Source organism: Pagrus major, chromosome 7 (genome assembly GCF_040436345.1).
Source record: "Pagrus major chromosome 7, Pma_NU_1.0".
Lineage (NCBI taxonomy): Eukaryota > Metazoa > Chordata > Actinopteri > Spariformes > Sparidae > Pagrus > Pagrus major.
This window is the reverse complement of record NC_133221.1, coordinates 10481861-10507950: the sequence shown is the minus strand read 5'-3', so window position 1 is coordinate 10507950 and position 26090 is coordinate 10481861. Positions and strand designations below refer to the sequence as shown.

Sequence of the window (26090 nt, the reverse complement as noted above, 5' to 3'; positions counted from 1 at the left end):
AAATATGAGTATTTTTGTGCTTAGCGACAGACTTAACTAATCAATGGTTTAATTAGCCTACTAACCCTTCAGCCTACAGGCTGCCAGTTGAAGTTGTGAGAAAAAAATTAAATAGTTTTCCATTCAGTAATCAATGTACTGTAAAGACCATATCAGGATGTGAGAGGAGGAGGGGATAATCCTCCTTAGGTGTAAGGGTCATAAAGTCACGTGAAGGGCAATTCTCTCTGCCTGAGGTGGTTACAGGAAAGATGATAAGATGACATTAACATTTCAATGAAACAGCAAATGGTCACTGCCCTGGGAAAGACATGATCAAAACAAACACCAGGGGGTCATTGCTTTGGGAAGAAGTAATTCATGACTGTCGTAAAGTATGCAACCACTGTATTTAAGGCAGAGATCTGATTCATCACGCTGAGTCTACAATTCTTCTGAGATTTAGCAACTCTCAACCTCACAAGGAGAATTTCCACTACATAACTCAAAACTGTAGCTGTCAGATAAATATAATGGTGAAAAAAGTAGAAAATAGAAAGAGTATACAATGTGCTCAAGTAAAGTATAAATACCTCAAAATTGTACTTCAGTAAAATACTTGAGTGAATGCTTTTGGACCGAAGAGACCATAACAATGCTGTTAGTTGACCAAACATCATCGACCCAGAATAAATTCAGAATTTGAGATAAACAAGTGACAATTGAAGTGTGACTCACGATGTCTTGGGATGTATTGCTCCAGTCCTCTCGCAGTCATAGATGATGAAGCTTCCTGATACCACAGATGTGCCATTCACCTTTATCGCCACAGAAACAGTCAGATGATCTGGAGAAACAAAGGCATGTAAACAGAGCCGCATGTGTCAAGCATTCGAGATAGTATCGATGTCATAACTTGACAGAGATACGTCCTCATGCTCCACTGACTTTGCTGCATTTTGAAAGCTGAAACGGGAAATTACATTTGTTCTAATACGGCTCAACATCTTGTAAATAAAAAAATAAAAAATCACATTCTGTAACTGTACTTGTATTGTGTAGGGAGATAAGGTGGGCACACTGCCAAATGGATGCCTGTGCTCAGTCTCACCTGTTCCAGGGAGGATTGGTTGGTAGTTTTCTCGAGAGAGCAGAGGACAGGTTTGAATCTGAGCGGGACCATAGTCCAGGTGCACTGTGGCAGCTGTAGAAACACCCGGCCCATATTCACACTCCACCCGGGAGCCGTCCAGATCAGGAACACTGCCATTTATCAGAATGCCAACATCCTACGACAGAAACAGATATAGAAGCATAAATATAAATAACTACTCATCTTAATCTTAATTACCACACACATGTATTCAAATCCAGTAGGATTTACTGTACAGTTAATCATTCCTGGGCAAATAGTGCTTGCATTACTTCAGATTTGTTCAAGAGTTCAGGCAGAGAAATGGAAGAACTAATGTGCAATGAAGAAACAGATGGCACAGCGCTACATCTATTTCTAAATCTGACTGTGTGACAGATAGACGTATAATGAGAAACATTACACCTCTCTGACATGACTGAATTACAGTTAAATGATTTCAATGTGAGAAAAAAAAAAATCAGAGGCGGGTGCGGGGGGCAGGCAAAGATCGTTAAGCAGAGAGGAAGAGCAAGATGACATATTCAGCAGATACGAGCAGAAGTGGCCAGAAGCATGTGCAAACGTAGCTTAAAAATTCGCCCCATTGTTTGTTAGAATTGATCATTTCCTGGCTACGGTCCTACTTCCTGCCTGCTGCTTCCTGTTTGCAAAGACAACCTTGAGCCGAGCTTCCTGTGGCTCTAAAGGATGCCTGTGAATCGGGCAGCTGGTGGATCTATTACAGCCCAGCCAAACTGACCTACATAACAAGCAAATATCTGCGATTAATGAACCAATTAATGACCTGTCGTCTCTCAGCCTCGTCTAATTATGAGCTGTAATTAAAGGTCAAATACATTCCCAGTGTCAAAACTCTGTGAGCTAATTATCATATTGTTGTTTGGCTTCTGTTTCATGATGTACTGAAGGGAAGAAATCACTGAAAACAACGGTTTGCATGTCACACCCCAAGCATGATGCCGGTCAGAATATAACATCCAGCCAGGATTGATTAAAATCAGATAAGGGGTGTGAAGAAGCACTCAATATTCAACAGTTTCTCTGTGTCCTACCTTCATACAAGACGTTTTTAAGAGTATAAGATGACAGATTTGGAAGGTAGTACTCATCATCAAAGTCAATTTCTACTTTAACATTCATTGAAACATTTTCAGTGCAGCAGGAAACCCTTTGTGTCTTGTTGTTTGTCTGAAAACTGGTAGCTCGGACAAAGTTTCACTTGCATTTTTTCATTTGCACAATAGAAACTCATGTGAAGAGGAATGGAATGATTTTCGTTTATGATTTAGTTCTTGATAATAGTACTTGTTTTCTTACTATAAGTGTAAAGAATTATAAAAATGTGTTTTCCAATGCAAATGAGAGGACAATACAGTATGTACTATATACTAATCTTACTAAACTAGCATACATAGTATAGTAATTTAACGTCTTTCTATGACTGAAGTCATTTTGGAAAGCCACTGGAAAACTATTGCTAATTAAATCTAACATCTAAAAAAGACAAAGAAAATTGTTTTCTTCTTAATTTCACACCAACTCTTCTGAGCTGTCTTGCCACTGTCTCAGATTTGCTGTTTTTTCAGGTGTGAGTAGCTCCTCCATTTTCTTGCATTTTCATTTAGCAACAATGGTGTTCATCAACAGCACCCCAAAAAATCTCACAAATTTGGTATGCATAGTGACATTTTGCACATACTTTTGTCACTTTTTCAGACATTTTCAAAACCCAAATCGAATAACTATGTGGAATTGATTTGAGATACAGCAACAGACACTGTACATCAACAAACCATTTGAAGCCAGTGGTTACACAGTTACATTTGGCTGAGAAGGCTCTGCTCTTTGAGCACTCACAGAATCTGCGCACAAACAATTCTGCTGAGAGCATCAACACCCCCATAATAATCACACAAACAGGTGTTAGTGCTAATGCACTAATTGCACACTAAGGATGACATACTAATCTGGCATGCTAATGCTTAACTAAGTTAAGGTGGCGGTTTATTGAGGTTTTGTATTAATTTATGTTCATTTTACTGTTGCTATTGACTAAGGGACATTATGAGAATTATTGGAGAAGGGGTCTGAATGTTATAATTAATTTGATTTAAATAAATAAATAAAAAAACAAGGTGTCTGACTGTCTCTCTCAATTAACCAAATAGGCAGTGATGTAAAAAGTACCCACAAGTCCTATAAGGAAAAGTAAATATATCATGTTAAAATATTATTTTGGTATAATTGAAAGTCACCCATATGAATAGAAAAATAAGCACATACTGTAAAGAGTCTAACAGCAGAGTGATAACAACAGTGTGTTTAATAATAGTGAGCAGTTTCAAGTTATGAAGGTGGTCATGAGACACCCTGTTTCATCAGCTTTAAATACACTGACCCCATTACAAACATAACTCGATGGAGGACAACACTCGTAACATGAATGATGGAAGACATTAAAATGGAGGGAGTTGATATTACCTTGATGTCTGCAGAGATGCTGATCTCTGGGGGTGTCAGGGTCATGGACGGACACTGCTGGGGGCCTTCACCCATGCTAATCCAGGACCGTGCCAACAGCCCCTGGGCACACTCCTTCTGGAGGGTACATCTGGACAGAGTGACAGACAGCAATCATAATTATCATATCACATTTAGATTAGAGGATGGCACAAAGAGACGGGGATATTTGATTTTCTGTACTGAATATGTCATGGAAAATTAGGCGTAACATTTTGGGATAAGATCTTCTATCAGGATATGACTATCTCATATATAGTAATTGCTTTTCAAGGCTTCAGCTGAGAGTCAGTAAGTCACTGGATTACCACACTGGTGTGTGAACGCAGAGCTTTAAGGTCAGCATTTTATCCTTTGTGGGGAGAAGAAAAACTTTTGTGTTTTCCATTTCATTCCAGGACTTGACAAATTCTCACCGCTGGGGTTCATGGTCCGCTTCCCACAGATTTATGAGGTCCTCTAGTCTCCTAAAGCCACATTCAGTCCTTGGCTGTCAGTTTGTCTGGCTCAACAAGAGACTACTTGACTCTAGGTCACACATATTTCTATGGCAACCCATCCTGCAGGCACTCAGATCAGGGGCCAGTTACCCATAGTTGAATAAAAAACACTACTGATTCTTAATCTGTGCGGACCAACGGTGCATCCATGAACGTGTGTGTTTGTGTGGACATGCATAGAGCATACACTGTGCATGAGCCCATCTGTGAATATAATGAATGTCTAGGACAGAAGAATTGTAAGAGGGCATTCAACATGCAAGGTGGCCTCACACACTCTGACTTCTGCTTCACTAATGAACTTCACTGGCCGTTGGCACAGAGCTCAGTTCATCTGCAGTGCACGCTGAAAAGGACAAAGTGACCTCACAGTAACGAGAAACCAAATGGGCCCCATTTAGCAACGTCCTAACATGCCACATAATGAGTTTGGCTCATCCCACTTCCCTCTCACGCTTCTGTCGTTGTTTGAAAATAAAGTGTGCGTCTGTGTGTCCACACGGTTGTACGTGTGAGCGTCCGGAAAGCGAATGTCCAGATTTTCAGTCCCATTGGCACTAAGGGGACTGAGAGGGGCCGTGAGGTCAGCTGCTAGACTAAAAATAGAAGTGAGCCACACAAAAATCCCCTAGACACAAACAAACCTCATAAACTCTGAACACACTCAGCAAACTCAACAGTCACACTAAAGTGGATTTACAGGTAATACACTGGACTTTCTTGCTATTGATTTAACTTTATTTTTAAAGTTTCTTTCTTGTTTGTTTGTTTTTTACACTGCTGGCTGTATAGATTCCAAAACAATCCTTTCTTTCAATCCGTACTTTGAAAATGTTGCACTTTCGTTACCCCAGAGGATGAATGCTGATAACTTTTACAATCTCTTAACATCTCACACCACCATCAGTTAATAAAAAAAAGTGTAATTTGTTCCCCCAGCCTCAGGTGGTGAACATGATAACCTACAGTGAAGTGTGGTGCAGTGTGAGCTCCAAAGCGACATGTTTTTATTTTGACGGACAAACATTAATTACCTGCCAAACGTCAGCTTGTAAGCAGTCATTGTGAGAAAGCTAGCATGCTGATGTTAACATTTAGCTGTGCCTGAGTACAACTTCACCGAGCTGCGGAGGTGGCTGACGGCTCTTTACTCTCGCTCCATTTTTTGTTCATTTAACAAAAACATGCCAAACTTTTCGTACATTAATTTTGCTGAAATACAATAGTATAAAATTAGCAAAGTCATGACTTAACTCGGCTTGATGCTAACTTCTGGGACTGTTTTTGACACGCGATGCTACAGACAATTCATACGCAGAAATTACGCGGGGGCGGGGGGCACGGCGAAAAACAGAGTTGTCCCCCTAAATAGCCTATATCTTTGTAAACATATAAATAAAAATAACACGATAGTGTGCATTGAAAACGTGTGCTAACCGTAGACGCGACACAATGTGATTTTAAGTTTTTATATATTACGCACCCCTGTTATATGCCTCACAGTGGTTTGAACCGCGACATAACTGGCTTCTTCGTGTACGAATGGTGCGTTCCATTGCAAGTCGTAAATCGGAATTTCCGATTCCAATCTAAAAGTGCATCCAGAGCATTTGCTCGGAAAAACATGGACGCTCGCTGCAAACGAGTGTTTGAATGGAGAGTCACAAGCAACTACAGCAGCTGATTTAACAGTTAAGGGCACTTAAATTAAAAGAAACAGGAGGAGTAGGTTGTCCCCGTTGCTGCTTACATGTTTACTGACATATTGGCCTCATCCTGCTGCAACCATCCATGTTCATATTGCATCTTGCACATGCTATCTTAAATTTCTGAGGATGTGCACAACCGACACTCCAAACTGAGGTAGGATACACGATCCAGCCCTCATGCCTACACAAACACGTTGTTAAAAGCAAGTATAACCTTAGCACTGGATATATTACAACTCGGCAGAAGTCGCACCTCTAATTCTGTGACATCACACTATATTACCATGTCACACATTCGCATAATTTATGCTAAGAGGCCTGTTTGGCACATCAAATTGATTTAGCACAGCTGCTCTGTTGTTAGCTGTGCCGAGTCAGGCATGTGTGAACCGACCAATCAGAGCAAACTGTGTATTCAGGAGGTGGGGCCTTTAAGAGACAGGAGCTAAAACAGTGTTTCAGACAGAGGGGGGAATACACTGGACAGTATGAGAAAACGGATGTGTTTTTTGAGCACTAAAGCATGCAAACCTATTTCAGTAGTAACCCAAAATAAAAGTATGAACCTAAAAATCAGCATAATATGTCTCCTTTAATTTACCTTCACTTATCAAGTATTTAATAGTAGTCATCAGTGTGTTGGGGTTTTTTTTATAAATGTAATACAACAGTACTTTTGGCAGCACCTTAGGAATTGCTCAAGAAATGTTCCTGTTTATGGCCACCCGCAACAGTGAAATGAAATATCCGCCGTTGCCCAGATTATAATGAAAAACATTTGTGGCGACTACCCTTGGATGTTGAAATCATAATTGTTCAATGCAACATCCTCTTGGGTTACAATGGGTCAAAAGTGCCCTCCTTGTTTCCCATCTAGAAGTATATATTTAGATTGCCAAGTAAACTCCAGATTTTATCTTAAAGTGCTGAATACCTCATAGATGACACTTGGTATAAACTGAAGCTGGCATCCCGGAAACTTTTATCATCTGACAATCTCGAAAGAAAAAGACATTCAGTCTCCGATGAACATCAACAAACAGCAAGTGATTGCTAGTAAGACTGGCTATCAAACTGAAGTCACTCACATCATGATATATTTTCCTTTCTCTATTCTTGTTTAAAATGGATTCATGACATCCCTGCCAAATCAAAGAACAATCTGATCAAGTGCAGCAGCGAGGAGAAATAAATTCAAAGCACTTCTCTTTTCACTGAAAGGCTACAACAGCTAATATACATACAATAAACATATATAAGACACACACACACATACACACACACACACACTCCATTTACTCAGCACCTGCCTCACGACAGCGTGCTGACTTTAAAAGCTTTTCAAACAGCTCCTAAAAATAAACAGCCAACATACCTTGTGGAGCTAAAATATGACCTGAGAAAACTGGCTGCCTCCTAAGTCTCAGATAAGGTGGGAAACAAGTGAGACTGTTAAACAGCAGGAGAACACATGAGTTTCTAACGGCACACACAGACACAGAAACACACAGACGCACAAAGTCAGCGTGAGGCACGCACATACAGATAAGCATGATAATTTGTGAATAGCAAAAGATGGCACATGACGCATAATTTGATTCAAACAAAGATATTTAAGTGCTTTCTTGTGACATGTGGCAGATTAAACCAGCGCCAGCATGAAAAGAGTGATCAAGGACTAAGCTTTATCTCTGGCGGGGAAAAACTAGCTCTCTCTTTCTCCAACAATGCTGACTCCAACGAGTGAACAGACATGTTTTCATGCTCGCTTTCCATGCAGACGTGCTGAGAGACGTCAGAGCCATGCATAAAATCAAACAGACGCCCACAAACACAGTGGTGGCTTCACAGATTGTAAGATAGTTCTCTAGTGGTCCTCATCTCCCCCCCCCCCCACTCAGTGTGTGTAGTTGTGTCAGACAGTGAGGTGATGGAGGCGACCATCCACCCCCACACTTCAACCCCCTGATCCCCCGGGCTCCGAGGCCACAGCGCCTGCCCAGCGGCTGGCATGACTGGCCAAACAGTGCATCAAACACACACACACACACACACGCATGACATCAGCTCCCTGGCCTCCGAGAGCCAGACAGCGACACACTCACACACACACACACACGCTGACACTTACACACAGGCTTACACACTTTGACATTTCCTTGTCAAAAGAACCAGTGTGCACTCTCCCTCCCACCACCATCATCACAATCAACGCTCCTTTGTAGAAGGATAGAGAGGAGGACAAGGGCACTGGGGGAGGAGGAGACGAGGAGACGAGGAAGAGGAAGACAGAGAGGAAGGTTGAGAGAGGGATGGCTAAATTCTCAAAGCTACTAGAAAAGAGAAGGGGCAAGGAAGGGAAAAAAAAGGAAGCCGAAGACAGAGAGAGAATCACGAGGGTAAAAAAAATGCAGTGAAGCGAGAAAGGGACTGGGATAAAGAGACGACAGATAGATAAATAAGTAGAGGAGACAGGGAGATGACAGGGAGACAGTCTGACCACACACACACACACAATCAGACACACAAACACACAACTCTCATCAGTTCCACTCTTCCAGCTCTGAATGGCCCCTGGCAATGCCAGAGCCTCCAGAGCTGCAGCACAACTCATCACAAAATTCACTATCTTGTCTGATCTGCCTTAATCACCAAGCAACCAACCGACTCACACACACATACATACAAATACAAACAAACACAGCTCAACACCACACATATTCTCCCCGAGAAGCAAATGAACGCAGAGCCAGAGAGCCGGTCCTGACAGAGCCACATTAATCACAGGGTACACCCGCTCGCTTACAGCAACACTTCAGCCAAGTCACTCCTCGCTGGCCGCTCCGAGCCTGTCATCCCCTCCCAAAACTACCAACGAACCAGGGGACCGCTCTGAACAATGATGTTGCTCCCAAGTCTGAGGCCTAATGAAAAGCAAATCAATTCTGCTCGATCCAAAAACAGCCCTCAAGCCCAAAAACTCACTCTGTTACTGCCAAGACTCATTCATCCGGGCGACATTTTGAAATCGAGAGAGAAGATGATGAAAGCCAGCAAACAAGTCTCAGTGCTTTAAAGTATTAAGACCTTAAAAGCATCAAAACTACAAGCTCAAATTATTTTATCATGACATCAATCTGATCTTTTATTGCCCTTAAACTGAGCATAAACTTAAATCAATCACTTATCTAAACAGTTGCAGCTGGATCTCTGCTTAAATAAAGGCAGGAGGGACAGAAGATCTGAAAAAAAGCATGTGGCTTGTGCGTGAATACACAGCATGACAATTTGATTGAATTATATGTTTTATTGGCAGCAGAAGTGAACAAGGGATAATTAACTTGATAGATGGGGAACTGATAGACAGAGAAACAAAAGCAAACTGTGTGTGTTTCTTACCGATTCTCCAGAGTACACCAGCCACAGTGGGCGTCGCCCGCTCCCAAACAGTCGCTGCAGCTCCTCCACTGGTCACAATCTGCCACTTTCACCCTGAGCATCTGCACATTACAGCACACACACACACGCGCACAAACATATATGAACAATATTGTTAGTATGTCAGGTAATAGCAACAGATTTTTTAAGATTCGTGCAGGCTTTTAACACAGAACTCGTGCTGATGCGTTTAAAGGGGATGACTCAACAACAATTTCGATAATCGACTACTCATTTTGTTAAGCAGAAATACCAAACATTCCTTAGTTTATTTCTTAAATGCCGCTTTTCCCTGTTTTGTCTGATTGTTAATTTAATAAGTCGGGGTTTGGGACTGTTAGGCTGACAAAACAAGCTATTTAAAGACACTCACCATTTTCTGACATTTCATACACGTCAATGTGGGAAACAAATATGTTTCAGTCCTACTTTCTCATTCAGACCTCACATTTATAAGCAGTACAGAAACTAGGGTTGAGTGAGTGTGCATATGAAACAAGTCTTCAGCACAGATAATGTACTTTTGTGATACTTGTGAAGGAAAATCCTACTCGGATAAACTGAGAATTTATTCATTCAAGTTTATAAAAACTAGTCTCTTACTCTTGTATTCAAAAACATTTATCATAAGCTCAATTCTGAGGCTGCTCTGTAATTAGTTTTCTGTTAAATAATTTATAGCAACTTCTGATCAACCCATATCAATAGAGAGCCGCAGGAAAGAGTCCTACAACCCAGAAATAAATTAGCATTTTTGCACTTTCGGTATCCTCGTAGAGGTCGGTGGGTTTTTTGAATGGAACATCACTGTCGTAAATACAAATCTCAGGTTTGTAACAATTTGTCAGACGTAATGTAATTGGTGCCAGAAACTTGTATCTAAAAATAACCATGTATCTAATGCTGTGATCCTGTAGATACATGGCGCAGAAACAAGTGATAGGGGGGCGGAGTGGCTGAGACAGAGACACCATTCACCTTGTTACAAGACACTGTACCATCAAAAATATTCTTAAGCTGTTATTTTAATGTAAAAAAGTTACATAATGTTGTTGTTTTCATGTTTTGTTCTACAACATAAAATACCTCTGGAAATACCCACCATGCAAATTACAAAGCATTTACAAAGATTACTAAGTGGCTAAATGAGACTACAGAGTTTGACATTTAACTAAATTAAGCCAAACATGGAGAGTCATCTACTCACTAGTCCATCTTTACAGGATTTTAGTTGCACACTATTCTAACTCTAATTTTACATCTTGTAGATTGATCAATTTATAGGTAAGTGTTTACAGTATAGTGTAGTAGGAGTCATGTGACCGTGATGTAGTTTGTTTATAGTCTAACGTCAGCTTTTTACTACATTTAAGCTTCAAAAATCCTATAAAAGTGGTGCTCATTTGTCTAGATTATCTTGTAAACAAAACTTGTAAGTATCATAAACTTGTGTTCGCCACAGAGCTTATTTTCTGCCATAATCCAAAATCCAGTTGAAAATTCCTGTAGGCTTTTTGTCGAGGGAACCAGGGCGATGTTAACTTTAGGGTTAGCCTACAAAAATACGTCATTCCTGCCTCTCTCTATTTCAGGCTTAAGTAGACAAGTTCTACATAACTCCTTCCATTTTCACTCATTCCTGGTACAGATACAAATAACTTAGTTGGTTAAAACAGATACAGATAATGGTGTACTCACTCATCCCAATTAACATTTAAGAAAAAGGCTTATGGCACATGCCGCTGTTGTTATGAGCAGATAGAAGGACAATCATATATCCAAGTGTTTATCAAAGTGCAGTATTTATCAACAATTATAACTTCCTCTATGAAGACTTAATGCATTTTAAATTGTCCTATATTATCTGTTTATACACCATGTTCCACTTATGGGCACTCACAGAAGCAGTTATAGCTGATGAGTAAAACACAAAAACAATCAGACAATCAGCTGCATTTGCACTGTGTGACAGAAGTGCTGGAGGTGCAGCCACATCCTGTCATAAGCACGTCTGTTATGAAAAACATCGGTTTGGAAATGCAGCACCTAAACCTATTGAAGGTCTGTGCACGCGGCCACAAATATGCGTGTGTTCAGCTAAACTGAGGCGGGGAGCATTCACTGGATGTGGCGTGAGGTTTGATTGTCGCTCCATGCTGACAGGAATAAATCAGTGACAGAGGTGAGGAGAATCAACAGACATCTGGAGGCCAGAGGCAGATTCTTACATGGTGAGAGGTCATGAGATAAAGGTAGTTGCTGTCGTTGGGGTCGAAGGTCATGATGTGGTGGACCGCTTCGCTGGCTGGCAGCTTCAGTGTCCACTGATTGGCCAAGGTCATGTTCGGCAAGAGGGTCAGCTGTGAGGAAGAGATGAGAACAGAGGACACAGGTTGGATCGCAGGTGCAGACAGGTGCAATTAAAATGTTCTCAAGGTTAACTCTACAAGGAAAAGCCAGCTGAGCAATAAGAACTTCTCAAACACGGAGAATCGAGCAGCTCATTTCATGCAAAATTCAAGGCCAGTTTTCTCAGCAACACCTCGAAAGAAGCAGCTTTTTTACCACTTCCACCACCCACACATCATGACCACACGTCTCACTTTGAGGCGACAGCTACCTGCACTAAGGTGTTTTTCCAAGATAAATATATTCATTTATAGGTAAACTTTAGCTCCTCTGAACCTTCATACACAAGACAGCCACCAAAACTCTCACTTTTTATGAACTGGATGTATGTATTATCTATAAACAATTGTTGCCACAGTAAGTTAATCAAAAAATGTTCCTATCTCTTATTTCCAAATATTTTTTTATGTGTATTTTAGGAGGTCCTTTGTCGAGCAGTGTGCCTAATCTTGTTTAGCTGAGCAGTGATTTATCTACATACTGGCCTTCCTGCAGCTCAAGATAATAAAACGGGTGACATGTTCTCACGTACGCACAAACATACGCACACACAGACACACACACACACCGAGCTGCATAGAAAAACAAACTGTGCTGAGTGAGACTTCCTGTCACGCAGACAGTGAAAGCTCTTATTTCTGAGATTTGTCGGGTCTCCCTTCAATGGAGACATCCTGCCGTCCTGAGGAACTGGCAAACTGACCGGCGTCTGGTGACAAGCACGGGTTGTGCCACTTCTCCATCCGCTTGAACACCCCCTCAAGTATCCACACACACACACACAGACACACAAAAACCTCACCACCCACAGAGACGAGCTGGTTAATGTTAAACCGGAGCAGACAGAAGCTTAGTAAACCATTGGCTTAACCTGTGACGAGCGGCATTATCTCACCCTCCAAATATCACTGTCGTTTTTTATAACACCACCCACCTGTCGACACACACACTAACACACTCTTCTGCTTGGAGATAGTAAGCAGCTGTGCTATGTCTTCACCCCACACCCCAGCGTCTACAAACACATACGCAGAGTGACACAGTGAGGAGCGAGTAAACAGCAGCCCACACACCTGGACAGGGAGCAGAATAGGAGCAGGGAGGAGGAGAAAATGAGGAGAGCTGTGGCACAGTGTGCCACCAGGTCAGGCAACAAAAACACCTGCTGTACTGGCAGGTCGCTCTGACTCTATTCTCTGTCTATCTGCCTGCAGATGAAAGCCCCTATTCAACCAAGGAGTGCTCAGCTGCTGTGCGCTCATTCTCTATGCGTGTGTGTGTGTGTGCGAATATGTGTGTGTACCTGGGTGTAAAGGAGAGAGAATAAAGGCAGACGGAGGTGGGGCAGGAGAGAGGGAACAAGAGAGGGAAGGAGATAAAGTCTGTTTGTTTGCAAAATGAATCAAAGGGCCTTTTATATTTGAGATGGAGTACGAGAGGAACAGAGACAGGAGACAATGAAGCGATGAACTGAGAATTGGAGGGGCGGACTGAGTGAGGGAGCAAAATTGGACAGGAGTGAGCGAGATAAAGGGCGGACACTGCGAGAGGCAGAAAATGGAAGTCAGCTGTAATGGGAGGGGAGAGACTTCATTAAAAAATGCATGTAATTACAAATTACTTCACTGAGGGCTCTCTCAAAGACAGTAAAAGAGGCCTAACTTAATCTCAACCACTGTTCCCCTGTGTTTAGTCGGAGCCAAACTCACAGTCAGAATCACATTACACACGCTAACAGCACCATTAACCTCTGTAACAGCTCTATCCTCAGGGCACACACACACACACACACACTCACACACACGCAGACAGACTGCCACACACACGGATACATACGCAAACAATAAAAGACGAGTAAAAGCTAAAAAGCACAGAGCAAGTCGTCGCCCAAGGTCACAGATGCTCACTATATAACAAGGTTGAGAGTGAACACACATATAGCAACATAATCACAGGGTATGTATTCATCCGAGTAAACACATGAACTCACTCAACCACTTGCACTGGCCCAAAGACAAAGTCAAACACCTAAAAACAACGTCAAACCTGCAATCAAGCAAACAGACATCCACAAACACACTCATATACAGAGCTGCTCACACCATCCCGACCAATGTTGTGCATCCGGTATAAACCATCGAGAAACCAATTACAGCATGCTCAGCCGGAGCTAAAACAGTGCCTTCATCTGGGGAGGAAAACAAGGAGCTCTTTTAGTGGGCCCGGAATGAAACACCCCTCGAGCACAATGATTTTAATGTTGTAAAAAGGTACCAGCCTAATGCAAAACAATAGGGTCAGAAAGCTCTCAGAGTCAGTTTATGTTGTTTCCGCACACAGCTGAGGAGCAGCTTGTGGCGCTTGCAGGCACTCTGCTGCCTAGCTAGCTCAGTCAGGGGTGACTAGGAATGTGGCTGAGACAGAATTAAGGAATGCTGTTAATTAGTTGGGAAAAGGTTTTCACAAGCTGGACCCTCTGCAGATGTTCTGGAGCTGAGGTCCGTAGACCAACAGGGCTGAGTCATACGCCGTCAGCCGATGTTGTTAAACGGCCTTCTGGTGATCTCTGAGACAACAACCAGGTCTGAGGGACATTAAAGCTCATGATTGGGACTGCTTAATGGGTCGTGTATGAATGGAGCGAGGGGGTTGAGGGGGTGACAGTGCTGAGAACCTACGAGATGAAAGCAGACATTCCTGCTCGAGTGTTTCATCACACACCTAACTTTGGTTTATTGACAGACTCAGCGGCCACATCAGAGCAGCACTGCGTAATCGTTACCGTTGTAGTTTTTCCAAGCTTGAGGGCTCCCTCACATTACCTATTAAATCCATACAGTCACTGCTACAACTGTGTTCTGACCTGAGGTTATGTTAACTTAGAATCCTTAAGAGAGACCTATTATGCATTTTTGTTTTATTCCTTTTCCTTCAGAGTGTTATATGTTCTTGTACATGTGAAAGATCTTGGAGCTAAAACAGAGTGTTTCAGACAGAGGGGGAATACAGTATGAGAAAACAGATGTGTTTTATGAGCAATTAAAGCATGAAAAAATATTCTAGTAGTAATCCAAAATAAAAATGTGAACCTGAAAATTAGCTTTCAATGTCTCGTTTAATGTGTGTGTGAGTGTGTGTATGCTGGTGGTTACATGTGTCTCACCTTACGAAGGCGTCCATTACTAGATCCCAGAAAAACCACAGTGTGGTTGTGCACCAAGTCCACAGAGACTGAACTGAGACCTGCGTATTCAACAAGAGGAATGGCCTTCAGGGGCCTCCGTAGGGCCAGAGGATGCTGTAGGTGGGCCGCACCGCAGTCCAGCTGCTCTTGCTGCAACTAGAACAGACAAAATGAGAGAGGGAGAGAGAAAGTGAGAGAAAGATCAATGCTCATCAGCTCTCATATGGAAGCACGCCATACAGATTAGAAAACGGGAGAGAGCTGAGACAAAAAGAGAAGCGCTGTATGATGAAAGTGAAGTGGAAAACAAGAGCTGATAGTAGCTATCACATCGGTGCAGCTCATTCTGCTAAATCACTCTTTAGACATCTCAGTGAATACTTGAAAAGGGCTTACAAGGGTCTTCAACACTCATAAGACTCTGCTTTTGTCAAATCCTCAGCGGGCAATGATAAAACATTAGTGCCACGCTTGGATGAGCACCAGGATCTACTGGGAATTCTCTGAATATTTTAGAGCACGCAGAGGCAAAAAAAAGAAAAAGAAAAAAAAAAGAACAAGAATTAAGCACAGTGGATATTTGTAGAGTCGTTTCCCACGGGCCCTTCTGCTCGCGGCCTCGTCTCTCTTATCATAAATTGTGTCTGGCTTTCCCTCAGTGCTGGCCTTCAGATGGTCGACTACAAAAAAGATCACATTTCAGCGACCATGGCAACACAAATGTAGGACTTCAGAAACTTTTATTCTGTGAGGTTGTATTACAGCAAAAGAACAAAGAAACCCACACGAAATTACTTTGAACTTAGCAGTTGTCAATCTCAGGAAGGCCTGCAGGCCAATTGAGATAGTACTCAGAAAACTGGTCACGGGAGGAGTGGCCCTGGGGCCACAGCCAACAAGACAGTGCCAGCAAGGAGGGCAACTTTCTGACCTGACAGCACAGCGGTCACGGGACAGCCTCCTGTGACCTCGACTCTGTCAGTCAAAGCCACCACAATGCATTCCTATGAAACTGTGCAAAGCTTTCTTTGCTTTCACTATCAGGCGCTATTAGCAAAGAGGGAAAACATTGGAGACAAATACAGTATGCAATGCCTCCTTAGGGGCAAATATTTGGCTAGGTATGTGAGTGGAAAGTTTTAAAACACAAGATAATATCTGACCATGTGTTTGTGACAAAGCCCGTGTTTATTCACTAACGCTGCGTTGAATTTGTGGCGGAGTTATAGTTAGCAACACACAGCCAATAATAAAAAAAGAGCATGTCTGAGGTTTGACTGAAATCATCGACCCCCTCCTCTCTTCATATTTGAGCAGACAGGGAGCTGCTGGATGTGAGAGGAATCTCACCCTTCCCATAACCCCACAGCGTGGCTCTGGAGCGTCTTTCCAGCTATCATGACCTCCATACCCGTGACATGGGAGATCCCGTCTCCAAGTCATGAGCCGCGGGGCTAAAGAGGATAACTGTTGTAAGCAAAAATGGGAAACTGTCAACGATACAGTTGAATTTGTCTTATTTGGTCGGGTCAGGACAACTGTGCGGGCAGACAGCTTTCGTAAATCATAGTCAGACGTTTAAGTATGTTTAAGCATACATGGGAAAACTCTGGTTAGTAGCGGTGGAGACCATTAAAGGAGCACTGTGTAGTTTTGGAGAAGAAATTCAAACTCAGAATTTCAATGTTTACAATATTAATGAGGTAATAATACAAATTCAGAAATATTTATTTTTTCCATAACTGAATAAACAAGCTGTTCGAAGAGGAACATACGTCTCCAGAACACCGTTTGAAGCTAGAAAGGTGGCAGGGTCCGCCAAATATAAACAAAGTAAAACAGGATGAAATTGTGTTGTCCTTTAAGGTCAGTTTGTTTATTCAAAACAAAAAGTGTGTTTATTTAGTTTGTTTCGGCATTTGAAAATAAATCTGTCAGTGAAGATCTTTCTCCTCTGATTAAAATGTCTTCCCCAAAACTACATAATGCCCCTTTAAAAAAAGAAGTTATATTTCAACTGAACTTTCATCATCTCAAGGCTTAGTCCAATGAGAATATGTCTGTTGCAGTAAATTAATGCTTAAACAAAAAATCAAAACATAAATAAAATAATAAAATAATAAAGCATTTTGGCTTTGATTGAAGCGGAAAAACCTGTTAGTGAAGTTAATGATTTGTCTGTTTTTTTCCCTTGTTGTGAGTTGTTTTTTTGTTTTTTTAATTTCAGCTTTATTTTACCAGGAAGTCCCATTGAGCTTAACAGGTCACAACAACTTGCTTATAGAAAATTCAGGGTATTTTTTTTTCTGTTAAATGACACTTTTAGATCAATGTCCTTTAATAAAATGTACATTTTTGCACCACATGCCCACATAAACTCAAACCAAACTAAACTAAACTCATTCCAAATGTAATATTCTATGTCAGCCAATAAAAGGAGATCTTTAAGTCCTTACCACCAGGTTTCCCTTCTGTATACACGCCGCCCCGGAGCCCTGGATAACGCTGTCCAGCACCTGCACGTCGCTGCTGGGAGAGTTGGAGCAGTTCCTGCGGCCTTGTCGGATCTCCTCCTCGATGTCTCCAAACTTGAAGGCGCACAGAGCGGACTTTCTGTCCCCCTTGGAGAACACTCCGAACAGGTAGGGCTCGGAGCTCCCCCCGTCGTCTGCCTGGATCTCCGCGGGGTAAACGGACAGCAGCCGGTTGTAAATGTTCCCGTTAAATCCGCACTGGAGAGGCATCTGGATGTAGGACTCGGTGAGCTTCCTGCTCTCCGGCCCGGAGGGTTTCCGCGGGTTCTCGGTGTCCAGACAGATCCTGGCGAGGATGCTGTTGGGCTGGCTCTCCTTGTGGCCCATTTTGGCGTCATTATTAAAGGCGATGTAGGAGTAAGTCTTCTGGAGGAAAGCGAGCACGAAGTTGAGCTTGTTTTTGGTTTTGACCTCTTGTTTGATCTTGAATACATTATCCTCCGAGGGGTTAATGTCATAGGTGAACAGTCGGGATAAATCCTTGATGTTCAAGGAGCGGATGGCGATCTCCGGGGTGTTTTCGAAGCGCAGGTCCTCCTTGCTGTGGTTCTTGGGGAAAAACTGGGTACCCGCCCCTGTGTAAGTGGCCCCGACGAGGAGCCGGGTGTTTCCCCCGTGGCTCTTGAAGATGAGCCCGACGGTGGACGCGTTCGGGTGATTGGCGGCGATGTTGAGCATGCTGGGGAAAACAGTCTTCTCACCCTGAGGTGGGAACTCCACCGCTATCTCCGAAATGTTCTCCATTTTCCGGAGCTCGCAAAAGCCTTGATACACGGATCCACACACCACCACGACCCCCTGCTCTCGGTCCAGCTCCAGGAGCTTGTTGTGGTTGTCAGTGAGGGATTTGGGATGCTCGCACGGAGCCTGGGGCAGCTGTGGCGCATGGCACAACAGGTTGTCCTCCACCGGCCCGGTCCTCTTCTCCACCTCGAGGTTCAAGGTCCCGTTCAGCTGGTAGATGCTGTTGACGGTGGCCAGGTAGACCTTTCTGGACACCGGGTCCACCACGAAGTTATTGGTGTGATTTGGAGACGCGAATGCCTGTTGGATGTGCAGCGCGCTGGCGCTCCGGCGCGTCTCCAAAGCCAGGACGCCGAGGAGCAGAACAGCTATCTCTATCGAAGGAGGCATTTTTCCTTCTGACCGGCTTCCGCGTGTTCTGTGCCGAGGGGTGCATTGAGCAAAGACAAAATTGAGTGTTTGTTCCTACTGCGACAATCCGAGAGGAAAGGCTGTTTCCTGCTCAACGCCTGAACCCAGAATGACGCGATAAGCGAGTCGTGCTTCCTTTACAGGCTGCCTCCTCTGTCCCTCTCTGCCCACTGTGCAGCTCAGCAGCCTCTCTCCTGAGGCACACTGAGCCACAATACTCGTTGACGTCTGTGTGATCTTCAGCCAACATCCTATTAGAGACAAATAGGTAAAGTTGATTTGGTGATGCGCAATTTCTGGACGATGTGAAGCCCACAGAGAGGAGATCAAACTTGTTTGGAGTCTGGTGTTAGTCGGGCTTGTTCAACAATTGATTCACAAATAAAGCATTGATAAAGTGCATATTTATGTGGACTGTGGACTTTACAGAGAACAGGGGCGTCAACTCATTAACCCTGAAGAGCCTCCGTGTGACACCTCCTCTCATCAAAGCGCGCTGTCAGGCCACTCTGCTGTGATTGATCGCTGAACAGTGATCAGATGTGACTCACTGAATTATTAGAACTGATCTGTCCCAGTGTCATTTTTTCCCCAGCTACATTTGAAACTTGTGAAATGTGTTCTGATCCAACTAAATGACCAAACTTCTTTAATGTGAGCTCGTTCTGCCACATGAAGTTTTAATGACCATCACTTGATGAATCTCCGCCCCTGCGTGGTTCCGCTCATCTCGGGGTTAATGACGGGTCACCGTCCCACCTCCTGTGCTCCCCCCAGCCCCACAGCTCTCAGATTAGTTCTGCAGATCCGGAGGGTTCCGTTTTGGGCACATACGGCACGGTAAGCACCGTGAAAGTGCTACCAGATGGGCACATCAGCGCACCTTTCCGGTTTTTGACATTCACATCCATCCAACATAGCTTTCTTGCGCGCTCCGCCTCATAAATATTCAAGCGCAACACATGCGCCCCCACTCAAAAATGCACGAATATGGTTAGCATTTTTTGTCTCTGGATGGTGTGTGTGCATATGCTCACAACTCTGAATAGAAATGAATGATCCCCCAGTAAGGGAGACGACAACTAGTGTGTCAGACACTGCATAAATCAGTTTGCAGGCGAGCCCAAGAAGTGTTATCTCTGAATACATGCAATAATTAAAGTTGATGCTAAATCGTGCGCAATCGCCTGTGCCTATTTACCGTGGACTCCTCTGGGGACAAACTCTCTCTCTCTCTCTCTCTCTCTCTCTCTCTCTCTCCGTCACCACTTGCAGCTTTCACTAGGGCAGATAAGTGCGCCCCGTGTTTACCTTGGCGCACAGCCATGCGCATCAAATCTGGCAGTGGAGAAAAGGAGGAAAGCGCTCTGATAAAGTGCAACATAATGACCCCCCGACTGCATCACACAATGACTGAGCCACCAGCAGTCTCAGTAGTGAGGTCCTGCAGGGATAAGGCTCAGTGTGGGTCAGAGCTGTCAGCATCAGATATCACCGGCGAGGTGTGACTGCGTGCTGCGGTTATGTGCTGCTCAATCAAACATTCAACGGAATTAGTCTCTCTCTCTCTGTGTGTGTGAGAGACTGTGTGAGAGAGAATAGTAGAATAAAGTGTTGTAGACGTGGTCTCTCCTGTGTTTATAATGAAAATATTGTCCCTGCTGGCTCACTCCTTGGCAGTAAGTCTGCGGTTAAAGGGGCCTTCCACCCAACCTGTTTCCTCCGTGATAAGAAATGACACCTCCTTGCGTTCAGACCCCCCGCCTCCCTCACAGCAGACCATTCACACAAACGTTACACAGCCTTGCAAAGCCATGGGTGGAAAGAGAACATCCGAGAACATACAAGGCAACAGATCTCCCTCTAGTGGACACACGGCGAACCTGCAGGAGGTGACTTCAGACAACAAAATGAGTATTACCCCCCCCCCAAAAAAAAAAAAAAAATAACAACACACATTTATATTAAATCAAGCAAGTCAGTGTTAAGAAACAGCAATGGCTCATGGGTAAGTCAGGAATGCACTTTATTTATTCCACACTTAGAAAAGGACATCAGAAGGCACTGGAGTGGTTTAGCACACAACCCTACATCAGTTGTTACTGCAAGGTCAAGCTAAGGTCAAAGGTCAGCTCACTCCCAACTTGTCTGCTGCACCTTTGACGGCAGAAATGAAATACATCTCTAAACCTACTTACTGCCATTTTAAATCGCATGTTCGGCTTCAGAGGAAATCAATTTTATTGACATTTTAACGAGAAATGAACTAAAATCCTCTCTCTGTGTTTCATCTTGAGAGGAGGATGACAGTGATCCTGACCTGAGTCAACTCTTCTTATCCCACAGAGGCCTGCCGTCTTAAGAGTGACAACCTTTGAAGCCTCTATCAAAGGTCTCTCTCGAGCCTCAGCCTGACCTACATGTTATCTACGCGTGTGCTAAAGTGCAGCTGTACAGTTAGAACGATCTCGCTATCGGTTAGGAAATCAGCGTCTCAGCTTGAAATGCGGGGTGAACTATTAAAAATGTGCAAGGTCATCTTGTTGCGTCCTTGACTGGATGAGAAAGAGTTTAAAAAAGTGTTGACGCCGAGTCAAGGACCGAAGATCTGGAGTCAAGATTGTGAATTCTCTAATAGATTTTTTTCCCTTGCAAAGGTTAAGTCTCCCAAAAAGATACAACCTTGACATCCAAGCAAGACATTCATGACATATGAGAATAAAAGCAAGACTCCTTCCTCTCAGATTGGACCCTTTGGGCGCTCAGGCATCCCCGGGTAGACTAAGGTTTGGCACTAAGTGATCACACCATAAGATAGCGGTGCACTTGTAGAAAAAGAAGGACGGCTACAGAGAGAATACGCGGGGACAAAGTCTGATGAGCAGTATCACATACAGGCAGTGTGCATTTGACTGTCATGGCAGTGGAGACGACTTGCACTGTAGATATGAAGCAGCAGCATTCCTGTTCCAACTGAGATGGAGCTGGATAAGCACCAGTGAGTCTCTTTCCTAACTTGATCACATCAAATATGGCGGTGGGGAGGCAATTATCCTGGCAAATTGGTTTTACTTGGCCAGTGGCCTTTAGTCATTGATTTTTAAAAGCAAAGTTGGGTCATATGTCATTTTTCTTAATGAAAACATGCACCATTGTTTGCATGTTGCACACACTGCAGATGCTTAACAATAACCAGATGTTCTCTCTGTGTTCCTGTGCTGCTGCTGATGCTGGCCCAGTCCGTCTTTGTGTTTCATTCATAACCTCGCCTGTTGAACAGTTTCTCTTGTTTTACTATAAAAAAAAAAAAAAAATAAGGGAATAAGTAAAAGCATGTGATCGTTTCTATTAGAAATGGTGAGGAAGCACAAAAAGTCTCTTGTCTGGTCAGTCCTTCAAAAAATGTTCCATTTCATCACAGCAACAAAACAGGAGCAACTCCCAGGAAGGTTTTCAGCCGTGGTTCAAATCTACCAATCACAGCTAGGTAAGAGTTCTCTTCCTAAAGGCAATCAACCACGTTATCACATTTGCATGTCTCTACAATTAGACTGGGCCTTGAGGGCGAACAGCCAACCCAGTTTCCTGACTAAACTCCCCTCCATGTAGAGCGAGAGGAGCATAAATGCTACATGGTACTGAATAAAATAACATTGAAAATAAAAATAATATTATTAGAAATAATACATTATAATTGATTAAACTCTAAGGATAAAAACAGTACAGTGTTGCGTTCTGTGAGGGGTAGCAACACAACAGTTCATGTTCAAGAAATGTAAACAGTCTCGTCCTTCCTAAATGACAATCATGAGTGTTTTCAACTCTACTCTTCCTCTTCATGATTCCAGGCCGTGTCCGAATGTCTTCAGCCCAATTTTCAGAGCCCGGCCACGCAGCCATCCTAACGGCAATCACGTTTTTCAAACCCTGCACGACGGCAGCTACAGTAACATCGCCTGGTGTCATCAAAGCAACAGGTGCTGGCTTCAATGTGGTCATCCCGGTGGCTGCAGAGCGCGGTGCGTGTACCCCGAGAGAGCGTCCCAGTTTCTCCACAAAAAGGCCAGCAGGAGGATGAGGAGGAGGGTGGAGAGCGAGCGAGAGCGTGTCTTCATCAGGGGGACCACGCAGTTGGCCACAGTTGAGACAAAGACCAGAAGGACAGCCATAAGGGCCAGCAGCACATTGATAAGTTTTCCCAGGAGGGTCCGGGCCGTGGCATTTTCCAGCCCCTCCAACTGGACGACCTGCTGTTGCTGCTGCTGGAGCTCCATCTTAGAGATCCTGGTCTGACACGCCTCCAACGCCTCCTGCAGAGGACACAGAAAATAAAAATAATAATGAGTCAGCAAAGTCACCTTCTCCAAGCATGTCTAGACACAATTAAAATAATACCTGTGTCGATCAAAACTGGACATTACTAATTTAGCAGCGGTAGAATTACAGGCTGTTTAGGGACGAAAACATTCAAATTCTCTCTTCACTCATTTTAATTTTAAGGGGTGTAACGGAACACGCTTCTGTCTCGAACCATCACAGTACGGATGTCATGGTTCGGTGCGTGCAGTGTCTGGCATTCACACTATGACGAGAGCATATGTCAGCGGGCGAGAGCGTAACCATTCTGATTCAGTAAGTGGAGTTAATTTGCCTAAAAGCTGTACTCCAACTGCCATTAAAAAACAAAAACAGAAGAGGAAATAATAATACAAGACAAAGAAGACACATGGGACCCATCTCATTTCTCTACATTTTGCCTCCCTGTCTACTCTCTCCTCCATCCTCCTGCCTGTGACCTGAAAATCGATATTCGCGCGCCATATTGAAGGATGTCTCAATTCCCTAAAATGCTCCTTGAGGCGAGAGGAGCGTGGAGAGAGAAGGCAGCTGTACAAGCAATGAGTGAGGGTGCAAAGGTGCATCCGTGACCATCTGTGACTTCCTTTTGTATCCATCAGCTGTATAAGTTATTTAAGATGACATCATACAGTTAGTTGACATCACTTTAAAATACAGCCCTGAGGCACGGATGTCTTATTTGTTTAATGCCTGTTGCCTCGACTCCTCTCTCCTCATGTCTCATCCTCTACCACCCCCTGCTGTTGGGTTAAAGAAACGCAGTCAAGGGGCACTTAAGACACACGTGAACACACACACACACACACACACACACACATTTGAGCCCTCATAGACAACAGGAAAGGACAGAAGTGATGTGTGTCAGTGACAAGGAAATGCTTCTGTTGTGAACAAACATAAAAGCAGATGGACTGGCTGGATTCTCCGTCTCATCTTCCTGTTTACACTGTCAACAAGAACAATGAGATAATGCCTTTGACCGTTGGGAGGGCGTGTGACTACTTCAGACTTTGGTAAATGGTAGATGGACTTGCATTTCTTTGGTGCTTTTCCAGTCTACTGACCGTTCAAAGCGCTTTACAACACTTGTCATTTTCAGCCATTCACACACACATTCGTACACTGGGGCTGCCATGCAAGGTGCTGATCGTCTGGAGCAATTTGGGGTTCAGTATCTTGCTTAAGGATGCATCGACGTGCAGCTGGGGGAGTCGGGGATTCGATTGCTGGATGAGCCGCTCTACCTCCTGAGCTACAGTCGCAACCACTTTCACTTCACTCAAGACCGACACTGTGACAATTTAGTCTGAGCAGCCTACATTAGCTTAATACTAAATAAATAAGAAAATAGAGATGCTGAGTTCAGTGTAGCAGTTTTATTTTTTCTCTAAATGAGAAAATAGAATAAAAAGAATATATATAATGCAATTTACAACAAAATGTAAATGGTAAAAACTCAAAAATGTACCATTGTTAACTGTCATTTATGTTATTTTGACAATAGTTCAGAATTATCTTAGCATTTCTGCTGCTCAAGCTAACAGAAGCTCCTCTATATTAATTAGCGGCTGCTGAGCGTATGAAGAGATTGGGTTCATCTTGTTGGCTGTCAGGTCAGGGAGCACGGATTAGTAATGCCATTAAGTGACGACGATAGCATCACTTCAAAAGTAGACTTCTGACAAGGACAAAATGACATCTGATGATATTGATTTGAGTTTTAATTAAATACTAAATTATTTAATTTAACTTTATTTGATTATATAAAAAGTAAAAAAAAAAAAATCAATTAAATTCTAAGTTAAGTTGCTTATTTCTTCGGAAAAGGTAGGAAGAAGATACAGAATGTAATCTAGAGACCATTACACAGGCTGAGTCTGTTGATGCACCTGAAGACCCACTTTTATTCTCCTAGCTCTTAATTGTATTGATCTTGATCTTTTAAATAATGGTTTAAATTGCTTTGTTTTTATATTGCTGTATTACCTTAACATTTGCTATGCACATACATGTTTTGTCCTTGCCTGCTTCTATTTTAATCTTGCCTTACTATTACTTACATACTATATGTCTGTCTTTGTGAAGCACTTTGGCCCAAATGCGTTCGCCTTTAAGGTGCTATATAAATTAAAGAAACTCAAAACTTTCTTGTGTGTGTTTTGTAATGGTTTTATATGTCACAGCCAGTCAGAAGTGAGGACAAGAAGTGGCCGTTAATTTGAACACTTTGCTTTAACCTCTAAAATTTCTTATCACCCCTTTCTGACAAGTCATTTGTGTGGCTGACAGCCGGCTTTGGAACGTCCAATTTTAAACACAATGAGAGAACAAGAAAATGTCATTCCGGCTAAGCTGATTTTAATAGCGGTTAATGTATTTCTGACATGAGCTGTGTGCTTGCGGATGTCAGCCTGACGGACGGACAGACCTGAATGTCTCTGGCTCTCTCGTACGACTGGTAGGCGATCTTCTCCTCCATGCTGGCCAGCTCCTGTTTGAGGTTGAGGATTTCGTTCTGGTGAAGTTCTGTCAGGTCGTTGAGCTGCTCCTCCAGACGTTCACACCTGAACACAGACGGAGGAAAACACGCACGTGAGAGTCTGCGACATAATTGGCTTAAACAAAAGAAACACATGCTGGAATTAGTAGAAACAGACCCTGAAGGCATCTGACCACAAGGCACCTGACTGAACTGATGACTTGCCCTGACAAGATTAGGACATGCTTACTCATCTGCTGATCCAGCTGGCCAATCAGAGAGAAACAGCAGGATGAGACTGGCCAATTGGAGGGGGTCAGCAGGAGGAGAGGGCTCTATACTGCTGTTTATTTTGGCAGGTACATGCAATAGGATGGACCACATTGGGCAAGAATAGATAGGGAAAGAGCCCCTGTATATGTTTGCCTCAGTTTGTTTGCTTTTTAATGATATTTACATTTTTTTTTTCATATTATCAGAAACTCCAAAGAAAAGCAGCAAATCTTTACATTTTAAAGCTGGAACCAGCATATGATTGACATTTCTGCTTGAAAAATAAAAATAATAATAAAATCGTTCAATTGTTTTTCAATCGATTAATTGACCTGTTGTTGCAGCTCTAGTCTGTACCATGTCAGAAAATAGAGAGTGGAGGTAATTGTGTTATC

At 43.1% G+C, this 26090-nt stretch overlaps 2 protein-coding genes across 11 annotated transcripts in view; both read right to left on the bottom strand.

The window, feature by feature from the left end:
* The window catches only part of plxnd1 (plexin D1), a 71242-nt gene extending 52583 nt beyond the window's left edge, over window positions 1–18659 (bottom strand). The window contains exons 1-7 of the mRNA XM_073469883.1: window positions 17352–18659; window positions 14875–15051; window positions 11531–11662; window positions 9264–9364; window positions 3617–3746; window positions 1091–1268; window positions 718–826 (exon numbers count right to left, since the gene is read on the bottom strand). Of these exons, the coding sequence (XP_073325984.1) occupies window positions 718–826; window positions 1091–1268; window positions 3617–3746; window positions 9264–9364; window positions 11531–11662; window positions 14875–15051; window positions 17352–18563 (2039 nt within the window). The 5' untranslated portion in view covers window positions 18564–18659. The remainder of the gene's footprint in view (window positions 1–717; window positions 827–1090; window positions 1269–3616; window positions 3747–9263; window positions 9365–11530; window positions 11663–14874; window positions 15052–17351) is intronic.
* Window positions 18660–20593: 1934 nt separating this feature from the next.
* tmcc1a (transmembrane and coiled-coil domain family 1a) overlaps window positions 20594–26090 on the bottom strand; it is a 47447-nt gene continuing 41950 nt past the window's right edge. For all 10 annotated transcript variants that reach the window (XM_073470012.1, XM_073470009.1, XM_073470014.1 and 7 more), the window contains 2 exons: window positions 25372–25507; window positions 20594–22894 (listed from right to left, as the gene is read on the bottom strand). In XM_073470012.1, coding sequence (XP_073326113.1) covers window positions 22580–22894; window positions 25372–25507 — 451 coding nt within the window. In that variant the 3' untranslated portion in view covers window positions 20594–22579. The remainder of the gene's footprint in view (window positions 22895–25371; window positions 25508–26090) is intronic.